The sequence below is a fragment of the Lissotriton vulgaris genome, chromosome 4_1, assembly GCF_964263255.1.
Source record: "Lissotriton vulgaris chromosome 4_1, aLisVul1.2, whole genome shotgun sequence".
Taxonomy (NCBI): domain Eukaryota; kingdom Metazoa; phylum Chordata; class Amphibia; order Caudata; family Salamandridae; genus Lissotriton; species Lissotriton vulgaris.
In genome coordinates, this window is record NC_141691.1 from 674630093 (window position 1) to 674656603 (window position 26511).

The 26511-nt window shown below is 44.6% G+C and overlaps 1 protein-coding gene across 2 annotated transcripts in view; it reads right to left on the bottom strand.

Annotated features, from left to right (window-relative positions):
* TWSG1 (twisted gastrulation BMP signaling modulator 1) overlaps nucleotides 1–26511 on the bottom strand; it is a 117269-nt gene that overhangs the window by 27001 nt on the left and 63757 nt on the right. For both annotated transcript variants that reach the window (XM_086964947.1, XM_086964946.1), the window contains exon 4: nucleotides 10337–10603. In XM_086964947.1, the coding sequence (XP_086821073.1) occupies nucleotides 10337–10603 (267 nt within the window). The remainder of the gene's footprint in view (nucleotides 1–10336; nucleotides 10604–26511) is intronic.

Consider the following 26511-nt stretch of genomic DNA (forward strand, 5'->3'; position numbering starts at 1 on the left):
ACTATTGCAATGTTTCTGGAAGACTAGTTTACAATGAATGATTGAATGAGAGGAATTCCCAACCTAGATTTTACACACAGACCGTTTTATTCCTAGCACAATGATGTCTATATAGTGTTTAGGGGTTCTAGAGTGAATTTTGATGTTAGTTAAGATGCCATTTTAGAACTCTCCATTCTCCTGTCCCAGCAGTTTGCCTTGATCAATGTAAAATATTTTCAACATTGTTGATCCAGCGATTTTGCCCCCTATCGTCCATGGTACTTACATCTTGATTAGTCTTTTGTTATGCCCTGGCGTGAGGATTCAGACGGATCCTTGCACAGCAAACAGATGCCCGAACAACTGGCCCAGGAACAAAGATTTCCTCAAGAAATACTTCTTAGTTTTCTGCAGCTTTGGCATCCTTATATAGCCACATATTTCTGTTTCATATGTTGTTGCAGCAATTCCCTTCATCTTATATGCTTCTAACATACTCTTTACCCACAGAAGTACCACCCAAAACCCTCTTGCGGTTTAAAACTGCTCCTATAGACTTTACATGATGTCTTTACTTTCTGGTAGGACCAGGAGAGAAAGGTCTGATTCCTAGATAGTCAAAGTGTATAATTCTTTCAATTGGCGCGCCATTCACAGAGAATGTTCGCTTCAGTGACGTTTTTAGGGATTAGAATTATAAATATTGTTTTATTTGAGATGATTGTAAGCTTCTTTTACCCACAGTAAGTTTGAAAAACCTTTACGGCACGGCGCAATGCTATTTCGGTCTGTGTCAGGAGAACGGCGTCATCAGCAAACAGTACTTTGACTACCTTATCACCGCCAATTTTTGAGGCATCCAAATTCATGTTTCAGAGTTATGATGTAACCTAATTTATAAACAGATGAATTAAAGTTGCTGCTAATACACATCAATCAATCAATCAGGGACACTTATAAAGCGCGCTACATACCCGTAGGGTCTCAAGGCGCTGGGGGGGGGGGGGGGGGGGGGGCGCTACTGCTCGAACAGCCAGGTCTTCAGCTTCTTCCTGAAGGAGAGGTGGTCTTGGGTCAGGCGCAGGTCGGTCGGGAGGGAGTTCCAGGTCTTGGCGGCCAGGTAGGAGAAGGACCTTCCTCCTGTAGTCACTCTTCGGATGCGGGGGACGGCGGCGAGGGCGTGGTTGGCTGATCAGAGGTGGCGTTTGGGAGCGTAGAAGTTGACTCGGCTGTTGAGGTAGCTCGGGCCTTGGTCGTGTAGGGCTTTGTGTGCGTGGGTGAGGAGGCTGAAGGTGATTCTTTTGTTGACGGGGAGCCAGTGAAGGTCTCTCAGATGTCCGGAGATGTGGCTGGTTCGTGGGATGTCGAGGATGAGTCTGGCTGAGGCGTTCTGGATCCGCTGGAGTCTCTTCTGGAGCTTGGCGGTGGTACCGGCGTAGAGGGCGTTGCCGTAGTCCAGTCGGCTGGTGACGAGGGCCTGGGTGACAGTCTTCCTGGTCTCGGTGGGGATCCACCAGAAGATCTTCCGTAGCATGCGTAGGATGTTGAAGCATGCCGAGGAGACGTTGTTGACTTGCCTGGTCATGGAGAGGGAGGAGTCCTGGATGAAGCCCAGGTTGCGTGCGTGGTCTGTCGGTTTGGGTGCGGTGCCCAGGGCGGGAGGCCACCAGGAGTCGTCCCAGGCGGAGGGCGAGGAGCCCAGGATGAGGACCTCCGTCTTGTCCGAGTTCAGTTTCAGGCGGCTGGTCGTCATCCACTCGGCCACCTCTTTCATCCCTTCGTGCAGGTTGGCTCTGGCGGCGGCGGGGTCGTTGGTCAGGGAGAGGATCAGCTGGGTGTCGTCGGCGTAGGAGATTATGCTGAGGTTGTGTTTGCGTACGATGGCCGCGAGGGGGCTCATGTAGACGTTGAAGAGGGTGGGGCTCAGAGATGATCCTTGAGGGACGCCGCAGATGACTTCGGAGGCCTCTGACTTGTACGGTGGTAGGCGGACTCTCTGTGTTCTTCCGTCGAGGAAGGAGATGATCCATTCCAGCGCCTTGTCCTGGATTCCGATGTTGCTGAGGCGCCGTACTAGGGTGCGGTGGCAGACCGTGTCGAATGCCGCGGAGAGGTCTAGGAGGATGAGGGCCGCTGTTTCTCCATTGTCCATCAGGGCTCGGATGTCATCGGTGGCGGCGATGAGGGCGGTCTCGGTGCTGTGATTGGCTCGGAAGCCGGACTGTGAGGGGTCGAGGGATCCGTTCGTCTCGAGGAAGGCGGCCATCTGCTTGTTGACGGTCTTCTCGATGACTTTGGCTGGAAACGGGAGGAGCGAGATGGGGCGGTAGTTCTTGAGGTCGGTGGGGTCCGCTGTTGGTTTCTTGAGTAGAGCGCTGAGTTCGGCGTGTTTCCAGCTCTCAGGGAAGATGGTGGTGTCGAAGGATGTGTTGATGATGTCTCGCAGGTGGGGTGCGATGACAGCGTCGGCCTTGTTGAAGACGTGGTGAGGGCAGGGGTCGGTCGGTGATCCGGAGTGGATGGAGTTCATCGTGCGGATGGTGTCTTCTGTGCTGATCGGGGTCCAGGCGTGGAGGGTGGTGGTGGGGGGTGGTTGTTCGGTCATGGTGTGCGTTGGTTGGTTGTTGAAGCTGTTGTGTATGTCCGCGAACTTGTTGTGGAAGTATGAGGCGAGGGAGTTGCAGAGGTCTTGCGATGGGGTGATGTCGTTGTTTCCTGCGCTGGGGTTGGAAAGCTCTTTCACGATGTTGAAGAGTTCCTTGCAGTTGTGTGCGTTGTTGTCCAGCCGGTCCTTGAATGCTGTTTTCTTGGCGGCGCGGATCAGCTGGTGGTGTTTCCGGGTGGCAAGTTTGAAGGAGGTCCTGTTGTCCGGTGTCGGTTCCCTTCTCCAGACTTTCTCGAGGGCTCGGCAGTTCTTCTTGGAGCTCTTGAGTTCGTCGGTGAACCATGGGGCCTTCTTGCTGCCGGGTCTGCTAGGCGGGGTCTTCAGTGGGGCGAGTTCGTCCGCGCAGTTGCTGATCCACTTTGTGAGGTTGTCGGCGGCCTGGCTGGGGTTTGCTGAGCTGGCAGGAGGGTGCTGGCTCAGGGAGGTGGCGAGCTGGTCTGCTGTGATCTTGTTCCAGCTTCTGCGGGCGGCCTGTTGCTGGTGTTGGTGGGTCGTCGTTCTCTTGAAGGTGAAGTGGACGCAGCTGTGGTCCGTCCATTGAAGCTCTGTGGCGTGGCTGAAGTCGATGTCTGTGCTGGAAGAGAAGACTGCGTCGAGTGTGTGTCCGGCGAGGTGGGTGGGGGTGGACACCAGTTGCTTGAGTCCAAGGTTGGCGCATCCCCGGCGGATCCCTACATTTCCTGCAAAGCCGTGTGCACATTCTCCGTTCCACCTGTATCTTACTTTTGATGTATCATGTCATTGCAATTGAATCAGAGCTACACAAAGTTGTTTTGGAAAGTCTTGCTCTTTCAAAACGGACCACAACAAGAATTTGTTTGGTGTTGATGCTTTTGAAAAGGAAAACAAAAACTCATTTTAAGTCCTTACAGTTCTGAAAAAGTGTGTGTATGATAAGGCAGATTTGGTATGGCTGAGGGAGAGGGACATCATCCTCAAAAGAATACATTCTAAACTTTTGGTGTTTCTACACGTTCATTTTCTAAAATCCACAAAATTAGCAGCCTTCTGGAGAAAATGAAAGTTGGCGAGTCTGCTTTTAAACAGCGAGAGATGATTTTTACTAGAAATTTGGTTTTCCATGAATTGGTATTTTGCATTTCCTCTGCATTGAGGGATTTTCCTAAAAACGAGGAAGGGAGTTGTATTGCTCCCTGCTAACACAGAGAATTAGGGAATGACTGCAGGAGACTGATGACCTTTCTTTGAAAGGCCATCCACTTAGAGGTGTAATTTCTTAGCAGGTACACTGTTGCCCCTTGTAAACTGTTCTGAAGGATCTATTACCCCCATTAAAAATTGGTAGTAGCAGTTTCTAAAAAATAGGAGCAGCTGCAATGGAAGGGAGTGCTTAAAGGAAAATAAATGCCTTTTGGACCTGCTCTAGCAAATCATCATAGGAAAATGGTGTTGATGGACAGGATTTTTTTTCTAGTTATAGAAGCAGAAGTGAACTTTAAGGTGTACACTTCATAAGAAAACAAATTGTCAGTAGCTTACTTAGAACAGTCATCATGAACTCTCCAGAAGAGAAAGGAAGTGGTGCATACTTAATTAACTTTACCTTGATGGCGTAATGATAGAGACTTGACGAGTGCCGGGACTCCACATTCCAAGCTTGCCCACGCTGGATTTGTTTCTAATGGGGGGGGGGGGGGGGGGGGGGCAATCGAGCAGTGTTCATAAAATGTTGGTGCATCATGGCCAAATGTTTTAGGTGTGGGAATGCACTATGCAATGATACCCGACAACAATACTACTTTTCCTAGTAATCCTTGAATCAATGAACTCTCACAATATTTGGAGATTGTGTTGGCCATCTTGGATTATGGGGTATAACTTTCCTCATGTCTCAGTGTTCTTAATTGGAAATCAAGCTACAATGTTGATGTTGTCAGGTCCGTTGCTTTGTGATTCGCGTTAGGAGAATAATTACTTTCTCTGAAGTTTGCTGAAAAGCATTTTCAATATTCTGGAAATCAAGCTGAGTTGGAAAACAAACTTTGGCCTTTAATTGAACATTTGGCCTTATTAGTTAAAGACCTTAGAATGTATTACATTCCTTAAACATTTGAGTTTAGGCTTCAAGAAGCAAAGATTTCTTACACCAAGGTATAATTTATTATGACTTGTTTATGTAAATGTGCATTTAGGGTACTCGTGGTGTTTAGCAAGTGATTATGTATGGCTAATGGGAATCACAATGTTAATGAATGTTTTCTCTATGTTCCCATCACACTTTCCACGTTTTCTACGATTGTTCAGCATGATATTTTGTGTGTAGACCATGGTCTCTACAAAAAACTCCATTGAATTCGGAGTACAAGTTAGGTGCTTATTGACATATCTCAAAGATTTGGGCATCAAGATACTACATAACTCACAGTCATATACAAGTGTCATAGTCTAACCCCAGACAGTAAAGGCAGTAACCATGTCCCCCTGAAACCTATTTGGACCTATTTAGAATTGCAACACTGCTAAAGATATATATATATATATATTCACTGAAAAAACCATAGGTTTCACACCAGTTATAGTTAGCTGGAAATTGATATACTGATATAAAACCATTGAAATTCCCACGTTATAGTTAGTCGGACTCACTATAACTAGCGCGAGCATAGCACTACTGATGACATCACATATTACATCACTCATGACATGGTGAGTGACATCACTCATGACATCACTGATGACACCATCCAGTGAATATGTGTCTTTCTGAAAAATAAATATTAGTGAGTTATGTTTAAATATTTAAATACATATATTAGTGTTTCACTTTGTGTATAAGTGGCTACATGTGTTGATAAGTAGCTACATGCGTATGTATATGGGTTATTTGATATTTTTATTAGTATCAGTTTGAGTGTCTATATGGTTTGGTGGGGGTATTACTTAGCACATAGATGCATGAGTGACTGACTCTTTGTTTGTATGTGTTTTGAAGACAGCATATGTACAGGACTGTATGGGTGGATGAGTGTCTATATGTGTTTGTTAGTGAGTGAATGACTGTCTCACTAGTGTCTTTATCAGTAACTACATATGTTTTAATCTAGTATATATGAATATTGATGTATATAAGTGAGTATATGTGAGAGTAAGAGATTGTAAGAGTTCCTGTTTAAATAAGTATGTGTTTCTATAAGTGATTGTTTAAGAGAATAAATATGTGTAATTTTCAATAGAAGTAAGGTGGAAGTGTGTGTATAACTCTATATTCAAATAAATGGTTGTTCAATAGTTTATTTGCACGTGTGAATATGTGTGTGAGTAACTTTTGGATGAATGTCGGTGTGTAACAGGATGTATAGGTGTATCTCTTCATATGATGAGTGAGTATATGTATGAGTGACTATATATAACTGTTGGTGAATGAGTGGATGTGTATATAGATAGTGGAAGTACAGAATTGCTTGTTGTAACTGATATAGGTATGTCCATTTTTTAAAAATTTCAGTTTCTATTTTTGAATATGTGTCTCAAGGGTTACTTAACACTGAGAGGAGGTCTGTCACTGTGTCACAAGGATGGTGTCATCAGTGATGTCATGAGTGATGTCACTCACCATGTCATGAGTGATGTAATATGTGATGTCATCAGCAGTGCATTGCACGCGCAAGTTATAGTGAGTCCGACTAACTATAACGTGGGAATTTCAATGGTTTTATATCAGTAAAATTTCCAGCTAACTATAACTGGTGTGAAACCTATGGTTTTTTCAGTGAATTTAATAGGTTTTTTAAATGCTAATTCCTAACTATAACCGGTGTGAAACCTATGGTTTTTTCAGTGAATTTCATAGGTTTTTTAAATGCTAATTCCTAACTATAACTGGTGTGAAACCTATGGTTTTTTCAGTGAATTTCATAGGTTTTGTTAATGCTAATTCCTAACTATAAGTTTCACTTTATAAATAAGACTGTTAGCACTCTAGTTGTTCTTTTTAACACTCTGGTACATTCTGTCATTGGGCTACAGTTGGGCTACATCTAGTTGAAATTTGGGCTACATTTACAATTTTTGGTCTCTGGTGGCCATCTTTGGGCTACATTGGGCTACTTTGGGCTACATTTGGGCTACATTTTGGCTCTAACATATATTAAGCCCAATGTAGCACAATACATATTTTTATAAAGTTAATTTTTTTACAAACCACTTCAGAATAGGGCTACCTGTCCCTACAATTATCCCATTTTTTTGTAAAAATTTTTTGGGGGGAGCGCTCCCAGAGCGTGCCCCGGAGTGCGCCCCGAAAAGCGTATTTCTGAAAAGCGCCCCCGGGCGCGCTCCGGGGAGCGTCTCGTGAGCGCCAATATCGCAAACGAAAACATGATCGTGACGTATCGCGTAGCCGCGACCGCGTGATACGCACGGCGTAAGCGCACCCGGAAGTACTCGAGCGAATACGATCGCACAGCGTAAACTTCCGACGCGCTTACGCTGCGCGCCCCGTGCGCGTAGCGTAAGCGCGTCGGGTCATGTGAGCAGAAAATAACACTTTTCATTGGTTCATAACAGTTTTAGTTTCATAATGATGAAGCCCCTGGTCTTGTGACCTGAAAATAACACTTCTCATTGGTTCAGGACAGTTTTTTTTTCTAAATGATGAAAGACCCCACCTTTTTTCCTTATTCTGACTTTGTCCTTTGACTGAGGAAGACCTGTTTGTTGCTCTCTCTACTTTATTGCTCCAAATAATGGCTTCAGTAGTAGCATCAGCTGGTGCATCTGCCCCACCACCACCACCACAACCACCAAGAGGACCAGCTCCAAATTATATTGGTGGTCAAGAACAGGAGGAGGAGGAAGAGGAAGAGGAGGAGGGGAGAAGAAGATGGCTGCCAGAAGAAAATACACCTTACAAACCCAAACCACACATTGTATGGCAGTTTTTTTCAATCCCAGAGGGGCAAAAAAAGGTGAATGCGCCCAAGGTGACTTGCCTCATCTGCAATGATGAACTTTCACGGGGCAACCCAAACAAAAAAATATTCTTTTGGTAACTATACCATGATTCGGCACATGACCAGAAAGCACCCAAACAACTACTCTCGAGCAGAGTTCAGGGAACTGGCCAGTAACCTCCCCCAGTCATCAAGGACCCCCTCCCAAAGAAACCAACCCACCTCATCAGAACCAGAAACATCCGAGGTGATGCCTTGCATTCAGCCGAGATTTGCTGATTTTAAAATCACTTGTTCTGCATGTGGCAAGCTTATCGCCTATGGCGAAAAAAGCGTTAAGCTCATCGTCCTTGCAGGTGATAGAAAGAAGTAATTTTTTGGGTTTTTTGTTTTTTTGCTCCAGTTGAGCCAGTTTCAATTCCCTTTTTTTGTTTCTCCCCCTAAAAAAATACAAAAAAAAATATAAAACTGTTTTGAAAAGCCAAAAAAAGTTCAAAAAGTTCAAAAAACACAAAAAAATATAAAACAACAAAAAGAAGAAAAACTACCTCCAATTTCTAAATAAAAACTTCATTTTTTTAAAAACTCTGTCATCTTTTTCCCTCATTTTACGCTCCCCGGTGCGCTACCTGGTGCGCGCACCGGGCGCTTCCCCCGCGCAAAACGAAAAAAAAAATATATTTTAAATGCCCCGCGGGGCCCTTTTATAGCCCCCACATCAAACCTAGGGGGTCAAAGGGGTCTATCCCTGACGCCTTATGGTCAGTTCCCCCTTTGTTTTAGCCACCTCTTATGTCTCGATTTTACCGAGACACAAGATGGCGGCCGCTCTGGACTGTTTCGAATGTTTGCAGACACCCGAGAGCCAATCAGCTTTCCATGCGCACCTCGCGTCACGCGCCCGGAGCGCTCCCTGGTGCGCGCACCGCTGCGCTGCTATAGATATATATATTTTTTGTAACCTAAATTACTCAAAATCCACTGCAGCACATATCTTGAGACATAGCAAAGGCACATCAGGCTACCAATCCCTACAATTTTGCCAAATTTGGTGGAAATCCATTCAGCCGTTCGGGTTAAAAGTGAAATCAACCGCCCTATGGAAATTAACATGGGGAAAATGCGTTTTGGGACCCCCCTTTTATCTCGGCCCCTGCTTGACGTATCCCCCCAAACTTTCAAGGAAGGACCGGAGCTCGACGAGGCCATTTTCAGGAAATTTTCAGGCAGATTCGTCAACCGGTGCCAAAGTTATTCCAAATAGAATTTTGAGATTTAACATTGAAAAAAATCCTAACTATAACTACCTACTGGCGACCGCCAGTAGGTAATATATATATATATATATATATATATATATATATATATATATATATATATATATATATATATATATACATACATACATACATACATATACATTCCCATTTAGTTAAATAAATAGATTACAAAAAAAGAATTACTTAAGGTCCGAAAAAGTAAGACTGAAAAAAGCAGAAAATTCAGAAAGCTCTAAGTAGAATGTCTAAAGAAAACATATCAAACATAGAGCCCTGTGACAGCGGGGAATAAAGTTCTAGAACAGTGTAGGCTGGAAGAGATGTGAGCACGTGATGTCAAAAATAATATCACATAAGTGCCTTGGTGTGTAACAGAAAATCACAGGGTTATTCAGACAGCCAAGAAACAACCTACTACCCTGGGCCAGCTGGCAGGGACAAAATCTGACATGGCACCAGATAGATATTATGACTGCCACTATGAATTTTTAATGGACACTTGAGTTGCCTTACTCTTAACACACCTCATCCTCACAGTATTGTAACACTATTGTACTCAGTCATGGGCAAAGTCCCTGGAGAAAATCTAAAGTGGTGTTCGGGAAAAGAGAAACTCAGATTGAAAGGGATGTTGGTGATTCACCTCGAGTCTTTTGCTTAAAGGGTGGATTCCCGACCAGCCGCCCTTCACAGGGTACCTGTTAAAAATTGGCTTAATGCATGTTGGTCAGGTTCCCTCCTTAACTAAAGCAGAGGACTGAAGGACACAGAGGAAGTCCAAACAAAGGCTGGCTTTAAAAGAGCTACCCTGTCAATCTTGAGTTTGTCGTGAAAGGAGGTGGATGTATTCTTGCAACCACAGCTGTAAGTTCTTAGAAAGAAGTTTTGCAAGAAGTGTTGAGGTTGCAGGACGATGGATCAAGGCAGGCATATTCTCATAACCCTGCTATATACTTCTGAAGGCAAAATATATTGATTTCTAGAAGGGAGTGAAGCATGAGGTGATGTAGTAATTGGTCATGGAGGTTGGTGGCCTAACCCCGTCAACCTTACTTTCTCCAACAAAATATGCCCATATGGGTCATCATTTGTTAGGTTATAAAAATGCTACTAAACAAACTTCACCACACAAGGCTACCAACCCCCATGCTCAAGAATGCTAAATAAATACTGCACATTAGGGGAATGATTTGTTTTTGTCTTGGGTTATCAAAGTCACATTTGCTTTCACAATATGAATGAAAAGAACTCTATTAACTCGGCTTACATGTGAACAGCAGGCAACAAGGCCTAACATTCTTCCAAACACCATTGGGGTATCATTTGTTTATTCCTGTTATAAGTTCTGAGACATTGCAAACTCCATGGCCCCCCATCTAACAGCAAGGCAGATTCTAGCAGCATTTGAAATAATAAGCAATGCTTTACTAAAACATGCCACCTACCACACAACTAATCAACTGTCCATACTCAAACTTCACATAGTCCCTGATTACCTTTATCATTGCTGCGTGACACATGGCCGTTGTTCTTTGGAACCGATACATTTTGATGCTGAGGTTCATTCAAGGTTTCCAAAAAAGATACCAAATTTTCATGATGGGACAACTCTTCGGCCACAGGGAATGAAACAATGTTCCAGTTCAGATGTCTTTCTCCTTCTGTGAGTGCCCGGAATAGGGACGGGACCGGGTCGTGGAGATCCTCCACTGTGCTCTTGGATGTTGGGGGAGTGTCGCTGTGGTTCTTTGGATTGCACATCCCTGTCAACATATTACCTTGTAAATACTTTCAATATGATAGGTCTGTACTTTTTTATTTCTTATTATCATAGGTCTTTATATTTGTATTACTTCATGCATTAGCACAGAAAACATCTTTATATATCAATACAATGTTTTAAAGTCATAACATTATGCACGGTCTTCAGAACACAGAATGTATAGAAACTGACAGGAAACATGGACACCAAAGTCTATCTGGCCTGCCCTCATTTTTAATTTCTTCAAAACGAACTGGTCTCTGGATTATGACCTTAAGTTACACGTATGCCAGCTACTCAGTACTGTGCCTTGCTCAAGTGACTAAAAGGCAGTCCTAGAATCTTGCTGCACATCATTTGCTTTAGTGATCTGCAAGCTTTCCTGACACGCAATTGTCACATAGCGGTCATGTTTTCTACATGCATAAGTGTGAAAATTCTGTTCATGCAAAGTGCCTTGTATATTTCATGTGCAAAACTTTAACACTTTATCCCAAAAAAACAACAACAAAACAGTGTAAGTCCAAGATCTCCATCAAGTTTTTATTTACAGTCAGAGACATGTAATTATTAATTCAGCGCCATTGACTACGCTCATGAATTTCTTCTTGTATTCCCTATATCCGTTGTGCAGTCAACCGTTTCATTGATCCTGCATTTCTGAGTTACAGTGCATTGAAGAACAGCACACTCCCTTCAGTGCACACTTTTATTGCTTACTTCAGTTGAGGACTCTCGTCTCCTTTGGGGCAAGCAGTTTAGAAAAGCTCCCAATAGTCCAATTGTAATATATGTTTCCTGAGACAGAAACATGGAAAAATAACGACCCTTCTGAAGAGGAAAATCAGCGAGAGAATTGAAAGGGACTGTCTGTTGCATCAGAAAGTGCCAGACGGTCTGAGTTTTTGGCCATCGCGACAACCTTAGAGAGTGCAGGAGCATAGCACTCTAGAAAGTGGAGCGTACTTTTAGATGTTCTATGGGACATTTTATTTACTTCCTAGGGCATTACTCTGTGCATTCTTTTTTGTAAACTTCGTCATCCATTTCAATTTTTCCAAAATTGTCAAGGTGACTCAGACTGCACTTTTAGCATGCTCTTTAACTAAGGCCATGGAGAATCCAACTTTTAGTTTAGTGCCTACATCAAGAGTGCATTATTTGAGCTTTTGTTTTTCTTTACTCCTCTTTTAGTTAATGGCAGCACGTTTTCATGACATGGTTCCATCAACAGAAAGCAGGTTAGGACAGGGAGGAAGCAATCAATCAACCAGAGTACATGTAAAGCGCGCTACTTACCTGTGAGGGTCCCAAGGTGCTGAAGGGAGGGGGGGGGGTGCTGCTACAGCTCGAAGAGCCAGGTCTTGAGTCTTCTGAAGGCGAGTAGGTCTTGGGTCTGCTGTATGAGGGTAGGGAGGGTGTTCCAGGTCTTGGCGGCGAGGTAGGAAAAGGATCTGCTGCCGGAGGTCGTTCGTTGGATGCGGGGACAGCGGCAAGGGCGAGGCTGGCAGGGCGGAGCTGATGGGTGGGGTTGTGGAAGCTGAGTCTGCTGTTTAGGTAGGCTGGTCCGGCGTTGTGGAGTCCTTTTTTTGCGTGGGTGAGGAGCTTGAAGGTGATCCTCTTGTCGATGGGGAGCCAGTGTAGGTCTCAGGTGGGGGGTGATGTGGCTGCAGCGGGGGATGTTGACAATCAGTCGGGCGGAGGCATTTTTGATGCGTTGTAGTCGTCGTAGGTGTTTGGCTGGGATTCCTGCATAGAGTGCGTTGCCGTAGTCCAGTCAGCTGCTGATGAGGGCCTGTGTCACCGTTCTTCTTGTTTCGGTCGGTATCCACTTGTAGATCCGGCGGAGCATGCGGAGGGTGTTGTAGCAGGAAGAGGAGACAGCGTTGACCTGCTTAGACATGGAGAGGGAGGAGTCGAGGATGAATCCTAGATTGCGTGCATGGTCGGTGGGTGTTGGTGCTGTTCCCAGTGTGGTCGGCCACCAGGAGTCGTCCCAGGCTTAGGGGGTGGGTCCGAGGATGAGGCACCCTTTATAGAAAAAGAGAGGCCGTAATTGAGGGTTCTGCCATTGCACCGATTCTCATTTAAATGGTCTGTTTCCAAGCTGGCACTGAATTTGTTGTGGCCCTTCCTTCAAGGCAGAAGATGAAGGAAGCAGGGCTCTTTTGAATATTTTTGAGCATTTTTTTCCAGGCCTGCTTTTGGTTTCCCAGTCAGGCCCTGGCAGTGGTAGATCAAGCCACCATTGATACATTTATTCAGCCAGGCGGTCTTTGTTCACGGTTTGGTAACATTCAGGCCACAGCTCTAATGAACACTTTTTAATTCTTGTACTTTCAGTAAAGAGTTGACATGCGTGGTGGCCCAGAGTATCTCTGCTGAGCGTTGACCCTCTGGATCAGGATCAAGAAGTCCACTGCCATTTGTTGCAGAATACTTTTCACAGATTCTACCTACTGCAGCCGGATATTGAGGAGTTAATTATAGAATGTGCATTATACATCCCGAATCCGGATCATTGTCATGTTCTTTATTTGTAACCCGCTGCCTCGCTACAATGCCTTCGGGTCGTTCCCAATGCTGCAGGAAAGATGGATTTGGGGCTCAAGAGCTATAACCAGAACTCACTTGGTCACAGATCCCTCAAAAGAGAGATTCAACTTGAAGATTGCATCTCTCGCATATTTCGATGTCTCCATAGCCAAGAACCTAGGAAATCCTTACATACCAATGAGGAATCTACTTTCCTTAAATTTAAGTCTCCTGGTGATTACTCAATCTACACTGACAGGGTTCACAGTTCAAGCCCCAGGTCGACTGACTGCCTTACTAACTGAACTGAGATGACTCCAGTCTTAATTTTATGAAACAAATAAAAGACTACTTTTTGGTAGTGGGCCAGCACATAGAAACGGTGGGCATATCTTGTGAGCTATAACAGTAAATCCATTCTTCATTTACATATGCAAATGAATGGAACGGCCGAGCAATCCACCCAACTGTGTCTGCTGGACCAGTTGTTTCTCCAATTATGGTTGTGAGGAACTATACATCCAACTTTCACAGTTTCTGCTTTAACCCTGATCCGTGCGGTCTTGACCATTTCTGCAGATGTCCCCCATCACAGTATTTTGGGAGACTATATTTACTTGATAACATCTCCTAAGAGGCATAATTTAGATTCACATTTGAAGCAGCTGTATTTCTGGATTTTACAATCTACAGTCTTTCGTAGCCTATTACCTTATATGTAAGAAATAACAAATGGTAGATAATTAGGTTTCAGGTTTAACTACTGGACGACTATAATTAGAAGGCTATAGAACCCCTCAGAACCCACCCCACCTCACCTACTCTCCAGACACAGGAGACGTTGCATCCATGCACTGCACCAATCTTTCAGGAAGACACAGAGATGGACCAGAGAGCCACCAATCTGTTTACCTTCACACGCTTTGATGACTATTTCCATAAGGAACTGGTCTCGTTCAAGTACTCTTCCAACCGTGCATCCAGGGTCAAACCTAAACTACAGTAAAAGCCCATGAGAGCTATGGAACAACAACAGTGGATGTAACAAAATATACAAATATCGAAAACAGAACGTACAGCTTTTAACTTTAAAGCAACACCCAAAACAATTTGGTGGCCTCCATGAAAGGCATCTTAGTAGCATTTTTCACTATGAACCATCCCAAGAGATCACACTGAGAATTGGGTCAAACGCACTACAGAGGTTTCGCTTGTTTCTCCACTCATTAACTAATTTTGCTGAAATTGCAATCTGTGACACCTGGCTTTCCCGACATCCGAGCATGTATATTTCAATATTTTTTGATCTACTGCAAGCAGGGAAGGGCGGTTTGAGTATTATCAACCATCAGAGTGCCAGTTACAGTATCTCATTTTGAAACATGCTTCATTGCTGCCATCACAAGTTGGATGTCCAGAATGTCATATAGAAGCCCAAAACAAAATAGACACAGACTATGAAACAGATGATTACAATTCATAGTGACAAATATAAGAAACCATTTAGGTCACACATGGATTGAACTAACTTACATCCCCAAGAATAAAATGCAGTGATTACCTCACATTTAATTTTTGCTTGCACCATCAAACAAGCATTTGCAATGCAATAGGTCTCGCAGGTGGATTCCTCTTACCAAGCGACCCGGATAAAAGGCGGAGCAGCACCTGTGATGATCACCGTGAGCAAGCACCTCTTCAGCCGGCAGAGCAACTGTGGGTTTCAGAGGACTTTCGGGTAGCACCTCGATCTGCACGCCTGTGATTGGCACCTGTAACCCGCTTGTTCGCCCTCAGACACCCACTCAGCTCACTCAGCCATCTTTGGCTGTGAAAGTCTCGGCCTCGGGTTTCACAGGCGGATCTCTGCAGCAGGAGCACGAACCCCCATAGCTGTGTTATATTGCAGGATTCCGGATCTATGTATTGGCTGTCTCACTGGGAACCTCATGCACTGCAGAAGCTGCACTAACACACTAAGCTATCCCACGTGCATTGCACCCAGTGGCTAGGTCTCTGGGGAGGGAGCGTGGACACGTTGAGCTGCCTTCCTGGTACTGGAACGTCTACACTGCTGGTTACATGCACGGTTTGCAGCAGGTGCATGACTCCTCTGAGCTGTCTCACTCAATTAGGGACCCAAGCCCTGACTGTTGCATCTGCATTTCTGCACAGAGGACTTTAAAAGATTGAGCTGTGTCACTGGGGTTGGAACCAACACCCTGCTTCATGCACACGAGCTCAGTGGAAGCTGAAGCATTAACCCACCAAGCTATCTTAGCTGGACCCCCTGCTGCACGTGCACACAAACCTCAGAGGGTGCATCCGAGCTGTCTTCATTGGTTTGCAACCTTTCATGGTAGTTGCACTGAGATCTCTGCAAGAGGTGCATTAACTCCCCCGAGCTGCGTGCCAGCAAAAGTTAATGGCTGAATTGTAACAAAGAAAATAGTATTATATAACGTTGCAAAGTGTTCCAGGGGAGCGCGCGACTGACAGTCCTCCAAATGAATCACTTTCTTTAACTGCAGTTCTCTTTGCCGGGTGCCGTCAGAAATCACGCCCAGCCTTCACTGTATGTACCCTGTCTTGTAAAACAAAATAAAAGGTTCGAAATACCTCTTCCCCCATTGAAAGGCGGCAGCTGCCTTCCCAGCATCAGGGCGTCCAGCACTAGCTAGAAGAGCCACCCACTTCCTGCAGTAGCTAAACGCACCCAGACTGAGGGAAAGTGAAAGCGCGCAATATGCGCGCTGAGTTTACGCGGGGACAGGAGATGTGCACGCGTACGGAGTGCACATCTCCTGTCCGTACGTGTGCCATCTCCTGTCCCTCCTCAGAGGAGATGCCATGCGTGTGCACATCGCCTGTCCATGCGCACACATGGTTTGTCTCCCTTCGCGCACCAAACCGACAACAATAGTCTTGCCAAGGCAAAGCAGCGCATGCTCTGCATTCGCTAGGCGAGACCTAAAAATGGTGAAATGGCTAGCCTGGTAACCGCCACAGCTGTTTTGTGCTTTAATTTATTTATTTATTTATTTTCGAGATTTTTATTGCGCAAACAAATACCCGAAGGTGTCTCGGCGCATGTGGAGACTAGAGGGACCGAACAGCAAGCTTACTGGTTAAACAACCATGTCTTTAGGAGCCTACGAAAGCTCATCAGATTGGGGGCAGTTTTAATCATGAGTGGCAAAAGGTTCCAAAGTTTGGGAGTAGCAACCAGGAAACGCCCGTCTCCCCAGGTTGCCGTTCTCGTGCGAGGTACCGGCAGGAGGCAGGTGTTGGCAGATCTCAGCTGCCTTTTAGGGGTATACAACTGAAACGCTTCAGGATCGTTGTTATGCTCTTGAACCCTTTTCGTTGTTTGGGGTTTGAACAGCTGGGGTAATAAATACTCTCAAACGGCTGCTGTATTCCAGTCATAGAACACCTTGTCTTTGACCCTAATTTTCCTTTGGGCAGTTTGCTCCAATTGTGCATATGCATGTGGTATTTGCATTCTATGCTAAGCCACATACATTCCAGGTTATCCCTGGAGAGAGAAGAACCTATAGTTTCTGGCCATTTGGACTGAGTTCTTGTCCATTATATGCAGCTCCACAACTCAATTCCACATCTAGGGCCATGTTAGAAAAAGGGTGCCCTGTTCCACTCCCATTGTGTCGAGCATTTAACTGGGTGCAGACTGGTAAAGTGTTCCTTATTACACTTCAAGCCGACCATCTGCTTTTCATTGACATGGGAGGCATGGCTTCAAGTTTTATGGGGGCCCGGATCCCCCTGTAGGTGGGTGGTTTGAGTGGCTGCACCCACCGGCGATTGGTGGTGATGCATGTTGTGTCCTCCTTACAAAAGACACCCAATAACTCTCTACCACATCTAGGTGGTGCAGAGTCGGTGCACCCTTTGACAGCTATTTTTCCTCTCAATCTACATCTATAATGTAGCTCAGAAGTAAGGGAGCCCTCCATTTGCATTGGATCACATCCTAATGCAAATGAGGGAACGGTCCTAAAGGATTGCACCAGCTCATTCTTATTACGGATTATTCCCAGGGTGAGGAAGGCTATATGGAGTGGCAGAAGCCTCTCCCACTTGGCAGGCAACGTTTGGAATACACTTCCTTCCTCCCTCAGGTCTCATCCGAATAGGGGCTCTCTTTTAGGATATCACCCAAAACTTGGCTCTTTACCCCCAAGTCCATGTAACTCTATTTCCTGACTAGTGGCAGCATTGCTTTTTTAACGCTACGACGCCTTGGGATATGTGCGCTTTAGAAATAGTTTTACTTACTTTTACTTACAGATGGGGCTGTGCAAGCTTTGTGGCCACTTCTCCACTACCAAAGTGCCACAGGGTAGGCTAAAAACTGGGGGGGCCCACCTACTGCATCAGTACAATGTGTCTGCTCTGCTGCAGAACTTCTGGGAATGGATGGGCACCTGGGGGACTGTGGTGGTGAATGGTGTATTGGCTTGTGGTGGGGCTGGATTATATCCTGGGCCTATGTTCTTCCCTCTTGGAGGTGATGACCACAGTGCTGCTGGCCCTTCCACTTCTTAATGATATTGCTTCCACGTGTATTTCCTACTGATTTTGTTGTCTTATTTTCTAAAACTATTAAAAAAACATACCTACTGCATCCAGGGCACTTTGCACAATACAGCTCCTGGTCACTGTCCACCTGGGTGAATTTGGGCAAGGAATGCATTTCACATAATTCTCTGGATCAAATGCTAGTCACACTCGTGCTTAGACTTGACTGCTTAGACCAATTCTTATTTGACAAATCCAGCATAAATACCCAAAGGAATTCTGGCTGACCGATTCAAATTAGTTTCCCATATATTAACATAGCCCATTGGGTCAATTTCCTTTCCTGGATAACAGAATACCTAAAGGGTAAAAGGAGAATTTTCACAGATAGAAAATGCTTATGGTTCTCAGATGGTCACCGAAAAAGCTCTGCTTTATCCTGACGCAGCTGCTAGTATCAATGGCTTTATCCACCCTAATGGCACCATAGGTGTGCGTGCCCTCATTTTGCACCCTGCTGTACACACTGGTATCACCGTAGGGGCTGCAGACACTTCTTGCACTGCCCCTTCTGCAATATGGGCCACGCCCCAAAGGAGGTGTTTCCCCACTCTCATTATTGCATAGCCCATTGCAAAGGAGGGAATCCTTTGCACCTGCGTTATATCACAAACACGGGTTTAGAGTCAAAGTGCCCGTCTTCCCCCCTGTCTCCGGATATCCCTTGTGTGGTGCGGTGGCAGGTGGTCTCGGGGATCCCCCAGGCATTTACCTGCACACTCCTGCAAGGAGGGGGATTCCTGGCCCCTTTAAATGTGAGTTTTGGCCTCTTCCCTCAGTGAAGAGTGGACCAGAGGCTTGAAAAAGCCAGCCTGTTTTTCACTAATACGCTGCTCCCAGGGCAGAAGAGAGTTCATGCCTCTACCAGGACTAGATCACTGCACACCCAGTCAAAGATGCAAAACAGACCACAGTAGGACACAACACCTTATTTGTAATATGGCCCAGGTGTACTACAGAGCATGTGCCACGCGGATTGAAATGCGACAGAGTGCTTTGCCAACATCCTTTCTTCAAGAGGATGGGTAAATGTATAATGGGATTTATATAGTGCATAGTTACTTCAGAAGAAGTGCCCCATCGCTGAGAGTCTAGCTCCAGAGGTCAAAAAAGCACAACTAAACCAAAAAGATTCAGGGTCAAACCAACCTAAATACCCAGCTATTAAAGTTTTATAAGGTAAGGAAAGGGGTAAGGTAGCTGGAATAACTACTCACTGAAAATGTAGATCCTGTCATCTTGCACAATCGTAGACCGGTGTTGAGCCCGCCATAGTAGGGAGGCATAGAAAATTGTGGAAAAGAGGCTAGACAGGGCAAGCGGGCATAACTGAAGACAGGCCTAGGTTCCTCCATGTTACAAACTCGCAAGCTGACAGGGGCCATTCCACCATTCATTCTTATGGAGGTGGAAAAAATGCTAACCACTAGTTTCAGTAGAAACAACTTCTATTCAGAACATCCAGAGGCACTTCAGTTTTCGAAAGTTACTGCTATATAAATGGGCATCATTGTTTATTAGGACTATGAAGCAGTCCATACATAACTATCTTCCTTATCATGTTGTTGTATGTGCTTTTATGGTCATCTATTTGAACCGAATAAAGCTTCATGAAAAACAAAATGAAAACTATCTTCCCAATGGACAATGTAGAGAAATGCAGAAATCTAAGCTGAGGGGTTCTCATTTTTCCCAGCGGTTAATTTCCAGAATTTCTAATTTGTCATGTTTCTATTTCTTTTATTTTCATCCTCTGCACCATCACAATTCAATGCTATGGGGAGATGGGACCTTCCCTTGGGTCTTTCTGCTGCTGCCCCCATTTTAATTGTGCTCTTTTTTTGCCCTGGTTTTCAATTATTACAGAGTGGGTTTTTTATCTGCCCCATTTTGTGGTTTTACCAGTCTGTATTTATGATCAGTCCTGGGAGAGCAGGCCCTGGCATCCCACCATTATCAGGTTTACTGGAAAGCTCGTTACATACAATAATGTTAGGTTAGAAAATCACCGGCTGCAGGCTGTGATGAGAACATGCCACACCTAGCTCAAACAGAAAAAAAAAGTTAACGTGGCAAAGCGAAATGCATAAAACTTCACCTAAAATTACCAGTCATGGTAGGAATTATCACAGAAAACGTACCCTAAGATCATCGGACGCGGATACTTTTCAAATCCTGGGAGCAGAGCGCTTAAGAGTGTTTGCATTGTGCAGGGGTTTTATTTTAAGAGCTGTGGCGAGCTGCAGAGGGAGGCAGGGTGTACTCTCCTCTTTTCACAAAGGGAGTACCCTCAATATGAATTAAAAGGGGAATGCTACTAATTTAGGTCTCAAAAGCACAAGCGGGTGACTATCAATTATAAAAGACTTCTAGCTCTCATGCACAACCCGAGTTTGAAAAACACACGGATAAAGGTTTACCACAGCAACAAGGCACTGTATATGTTTACAACCATTACTTGGCTTAGAATTCATGCTTCATTCACACAGTTCACAAAATATGAATTACTTGAAAGATCAAACGCATGCCTCAGTCTTAATAATTGTATACATCTCCAGTTGTTTTGTGGTAATTTCGATCATTAGGTGACGCTGTGGAGTTATTTTAGTACGCTTGCATTTTGGGCGTGGGACTTAACTCGGAATCTGTTCACACCCAAATTCTGCTATATTTTTAGTAATGACTTCCTGATTACATAAAATGACGGTCTATTACGGTGAATTGTAATTGCAGGACAGTCAAATAAGGGATGAGGGAACGCCTATATTTAGCAGTCGGTTGTAGCTACGCGACAATGTAATTCTCTTCAGGTCGTTGTCAACGTACGCGTGCGGCTTAATGATGTGTGATTTTTTTTAAATACCTGCTATATTATTTATTTATACCAGAACACACCTTGTGATTAATGGTGCTTCCCTGACTTTGCTACATAAATAGATCAGCAAATGTACTTAAATGGAAGGTAATTTCTTGATTTAAGCTTTCCATAATGAAATAAATCGTAAAGAGAAGACTCGTACAATATTCAACAATTGGATATCATGGGAAGGGTGACACAATGTCCTTCCCCGGTCTGCCTTCCAAGAATAGCTAAGTCACATGTGACATCCTGGGCTGGAATTTTAAACAAAAACACATGGCATTCTGGACTTTTAGTTTCACATTTCCCATTATATATATGGGCTTAAATGTCCCTCTATGGAAAGATTTGAGTGGAGTTCAGTGACTGGGGTAGGTGAGATGGGGTAGAGTGGAGTGGGCTGACTGGGTCAGGTTAAGTGGAGTGAAGTAGATTGGAGTGGCGCAGATTGGAGTAGAGTGGTATGTGGTAGATTAGAATGAGGTAGATTACAGGGAGTGGGGTAGACTGGATCGGAGTGGAGTGGATTGGGGTAGATAGCATTAGAATGGGCTAGTGGGGCAGAGTGGAGTGGGGCAGACTGAGTGGGGTAGATTGTAGTGTAGTAGATTTTGGTAGATTGTAGCAAAGTGGGGTGGGGTAGATTGGGGTATATTGGAGTGCAGTGGGATAGAATGGAGTGGAGTGGGGTAAACTGGAGTGGGTACAGTGGAGTAGGGTAAGTGGTGTGGAGGGGCACACAGTGGAGCGGCATGTGACGTAGAGGGAATGGTGTGGATTGGCTTGGCATGTAGCAGAGTGGCGTGGTGTGACGTAGAGTGTCTTAGAGCGGAACGGTTTAGAGTGGAGTGGCATGTCATAGAGTGGAGTGGTGTAGAATAGAGTGGCGTGGCGTTGTGTGGAGTAAGCATTGTGTGGTAGTGCACGCTCTTTACAGACAACTATTTTCAACTGAAATGACCATTACAGTTGCACCAGAATACGGTTTCACTATACACAAATGATAATGTGTGCAAAGGTCATTACCTAGTGTATTGATCTCAAATGTGATTAAGAGTTGTGTGGGAAAACTCACACATTGGGTAGGTTTCCCCATTAACATTTAGTCACAAAAAACCTGGTGAAATGTGAACAGAGTAAAACTGAAAAGCGGTAAACATAATAAAATTGGCACGCCAAACACAAAATCTATGTTTTTTCTTATTCGAAGCAGCAGCACATGGAATTGTGTAGCAACACAGCACCCTATGGTTTTGCTATTTACAGTGTGTAGTATTACTTCACAAAAAGCACAAAACTACAATAAAATAAATCGGCTCACTAAAAGGTAATTTTTTTATTCTGTTTCGTAGTGCCTCCAAGTTAAATAAGCATTTTAAACAAACATTTTCTTTCCTTCATCGTCCCTATAATCAGGTCTTACTCTCCCATTACAGTCTTCATCTAAACAAACTGAATGAAAGGTGGGGGAGGGCGATAGATGATAGGAGAAGAAGAGAACAAGATCAATTGGCAAAAAATATGTACTGAAAAAAAGAAAATTATTCTCAACCCGTTTCAGTTGAACCTAGTTCGAAGCAACAATGTGTGTCTGAATCGTGCAGTCCTCTAAAATACACAGGGGAGGGGATTTAAGGATGCTTCTGTTCCATCCTCTCACATCAGATTAATGCCTCCAAAAGATCTTTGGAGGCATCTGTCCAAGGAAAAAACATGGTTGCTTAACGTGTACATTACGAACAATATGCCAGATCATGGCCTTCAAACCCAAAGCAATAACATCCTTTCCAACGAGCTGCAACTCTTGGAGTTGCGGCTGGGAGGCCCAGAAGATGAGAATCCTTCCACCATTCAGTAGTAAGTCTTAACATTCGTAGGCAGTTTCAATCAGGATGAAAGGTGATATACCTCATTAATTACTCCGGTTTCTCAAGGTCAACAAGGAGGTTTGCAAACTATTCTATTAAGATGATTAAAAGCAATAATCAATGATTGGACCTTAACTTATTTGCACTGATTTTGAACTCTTCTTTCCAGCACATACACTTCATTGATGTTATCACCTTTTCCCCTTTGGCTAACCTTTTTTCTTTGGGTCGAATTGGAGACACAGTTGAACTACCATGTGAGCAGATGCTTGTAATGGTTTTAATTGTCCAAATAAAAATGACTTTAAACCTCTTTCCTGGTTGCCGTTTGAGTTGCCACTTACCTTAATTTAGAGATCCACGGGTCAGTTCTTACTGTACCAGACCCTGACCCTTTGTGACCAAGGTACCTGGCTACAATCCTTAATACAGTGTGTACCTCTACTTTCCCTGTGTCAGAAACTACCAAGTTGGAATCAACGGATAACCAAGGACAGGATGCAGGATCTGAATTCTTTTTGTGTAAAGCCATTCTCATTTCTCTGCATTTGGATCTGATTGTTTGGACTTGAGAAAGCACCAAAGGATGGCAAAAAAAGTCTTGTTTTCATCATCACATCTAATTGGCTCTCAGTGGATTCAACCTTATCTTCAATGCCCTGAATAGAGTGTTGCAGCTGGCATAATATTATCATGATAATGGATTCTCCCTCTCTGTAAGGTTGGCGTTTTGCAGTACACTGATTACCACCTCAGGCTTCCATGTTTGCCACAGAACAACTGAACAGCGTGGAGGGTTCTTGCTGTAGTTGTTTTCTGACCTCTTGAAGCCTTCAATCAGATATGCCAATGGAGCCTCATGTGTAGGAGATGGTTACCAGAATGTGCAATTCATAATTATCTAGTGGATTCCCAGAACTATTGCCCTAATACGGTCAACAACTTTGTTTTTCAATGAACATTTATGCAGCAGGAAGCTCTGCAAAAGCCATAAGACCTGTGTTTCTTTCATGTGCGTTCTTTGCCTGATTCAACCCACATTTTTTAGGTCACACCTAGTCAGCGCATGCGCTGTCTCTTTGAGACATGCTATATTCACTCTGTGGGCTTAGAGCACACTCCGTACCTTTTTATTGGTCGCTTCGATTTTCCAACAAAAAGGCTTACTTGCTAGTGGCTCATTCTTCTTCTTTGTCCCTCCTTATTGTCATTTATATCCTCCCAGGTAGCAGTACCCTACTACTGTATCATTACGCTTCCATCTTCATGTGTTGTTTTTGTGAACTCTTTTTCTTTCACTCTCCGCTCCCAATTCATTCGGTCTACAGCCACACAGGGCTCTGGTTACCGGCATGGCGGCCAAGTACAGCAGCAACATTTCCCTTTGATCAGTCCACGGACTCGATAATTCTCGCCTCGGTGCCTACTCGAATCGTGGGTTCACACTCTGCAACTCTGGGCAATAGCTTGCTTAATCTCCACTACGGCCCCATCGCAATGGGATGCCTGGTCTTCACCTTGGGATGCCCAGTAGGGGTAATCTCGCAGGGAAAGGCCAGGACGGGTTCCCAAAGCAAGCGCCTTGAGACCTTACGGTGAAAGGCGCTATATAAGAACGTATGATTTACGATTTATTTACGATTTATCAGACATCAGCATGTCAGCCGCTTTCCTATACGTGTGTTTCAGGTTCTCGATTGGGGTCATCCAGTACGGAAATCATCTCGCCCTTTAATGCTACCTTTCTTTTCCACTCTTCCTCTACATTTCCTAAGAAACTGGCCCGTTTAATCCTAAGAACAACTGCTATCATTCTAGCCCTGCCTCGTCACATAATCTGGAAGCAGACTGTACAGTTCAGAGCAGAGCGAGAAAGATGTAAACACCCTGTGCGCACACCTCCAAACGTAATCTAGTTATTCTTCTCTTTCACTTGCAGTAGAGGTAGCAGAGATGGCTTTATTCCAATACCGTGATAAAAACATGCAAGCAGAGAATCCGGCGGACCACTGAATTTCTTGAGTGACACACTTCTGGCTGTAACCATGGCGTGGATTTGTGCAGAATGAGCTCCTGAAAGTTCCCTTAATGGACTGCATGTGTACTGAGGTGTACCTAATCTTCTCATGAGATACAGAGAGACTCTCGCAGACACACATACGCAAACACATATACATGTACACACTATGGGGCACATGCATCATGGTAAAAACTGCTCGCAAACGGGCAGATTCTGCGAATAGGCCCCTTTGCGTCCAGTATTTCTGAATTTGGGATGCATCAACCCAATTTCAAAATCGCAATTTAGGTAATCGCAAAATTTGCGATTACCTAAATTGCGAATGCAATTAAGGAATCGCAAATTGCGATTCCCTAAATGAAATGCATCATGCACTTCCGAATCGCAAATTACCCTCAACTTCAAGTTGAGGGTAATTTGCAAAAACTTTGAAAAATGCACTTATGTTTATTTTTCAAAGTGCCATGTGGCACACACACATGCCCTTGGGGCATGTGTGTAAGCCACATGTGCTCACATGCCAATTTCAGGGGTGCATCAGGGTGGCCTTTTGGCCCCCTTGCACCCTTGAAATTGCATGCGCAATTTGTGAGTACCTATTTAGTACTCGCAAATTGCGCCTGCAATTCCCATTCATTCCTATGGGCCTCTAGCCTCTACTGAAGAAATGCCTGCCCCGGATAGCCCCACCAGAGCAGGATGGGAGACAGATCTAGGTGTCGTTTTAGTGGATGATGATTGGGAATATTGCAGTGCACCAACTGGAGAACTGTGGACTGTGAACTGTGGACTGTGAATAATCCACTACTGGTACATTAACAGGGTAAAGTACACACCAGAAATGCCACACAAGCGAGGACTGGGGAAGGACTCTAGATATGCCCGCTGTGAAGCAGAGGATGCTTACTTCTTCCACCTAGCTTGGAATTGTTCGCAGACCTTTACGTTTTGGGGCATGGATTTCGACATTATCCAACAAATTAAGGGGGTTCCCTTGCAGATCTCTCCGTTGACGGGGTGGCTGTGTGCAGAGGATTCCTTACACAAATCTTAAATTTACACCCCTGCTGCCAACCAAACAATTGGTGGGGAAGCATTGGTAATGGGACCAAGCGATCAAACAATGGCTGTTGGACATTACATGTGGTAAGGATCAACCTGAGCAACAAACTCCTCCCCAAACCTTTCCGACCTAGAGGGCCTCGTACTCCTATTACCTACTGTGGGCTGCCGAACCCAATGAGTGCGAAGCACTGTTTGGAATCCCTGGTGTATGTGACCTGTGATGTCAAATTGATATGCATTTCAAGATGATGTGATGTGCAGGGGGAGCCTTATAGTGGAATGTAATACAGACTGGTGATTGAGGTTTGTTTTGCTCAGTTTTTTTCATTTACTCTGTATTTTATTAAAATGTAATACATTTTAATTTCTTTTTTAAAAGAGTAATGGTAGATACAAGTATGGTGAAGGACAGCATCAATTCAGTCAATGGACAATGTCACGTTATCCAGACTGCAAGACCAAGGGGGCGTCGTCAGTTAACAGACCCTTGTTCTTGGCTTTCGTTTTGTCTACAACAAGGGAAGTTATAAGTTAAATGGTAACCCAGGACTGGGGGTGCCTTGGCTACAAAGAGCCTTCCCGCCACACATTTCTGGAGACAAGACTGGGCAACAGGAGGTTACTGACAGAGGAACAGCTTCCATGAGGTTTGCAGTGGAGGGACGTGGTTTTACAGCTAAGGCAGGGTGCTCCTAGAGCGGCATTTGTAGGTAAGCCGGAGCACTATGAATTTGATTCTGGCTCCCACTGGGAGGGAGTGGTGAATTTACTGAAAGTGGGCTTTTGAATAGTCTCTGCTAGCCACCACCAGTATCCAGTGATGGCACCTGGAGGAGAGACATATGGGATCTATTTCACAATTCCTTGTGTCCAGAGAGACACATACCTGTTTATGGTCTGGCTGTCGCCAGACAATTATGTGAGCACACCAGAGAAGGGCTTTGGCAGCACCCACATGT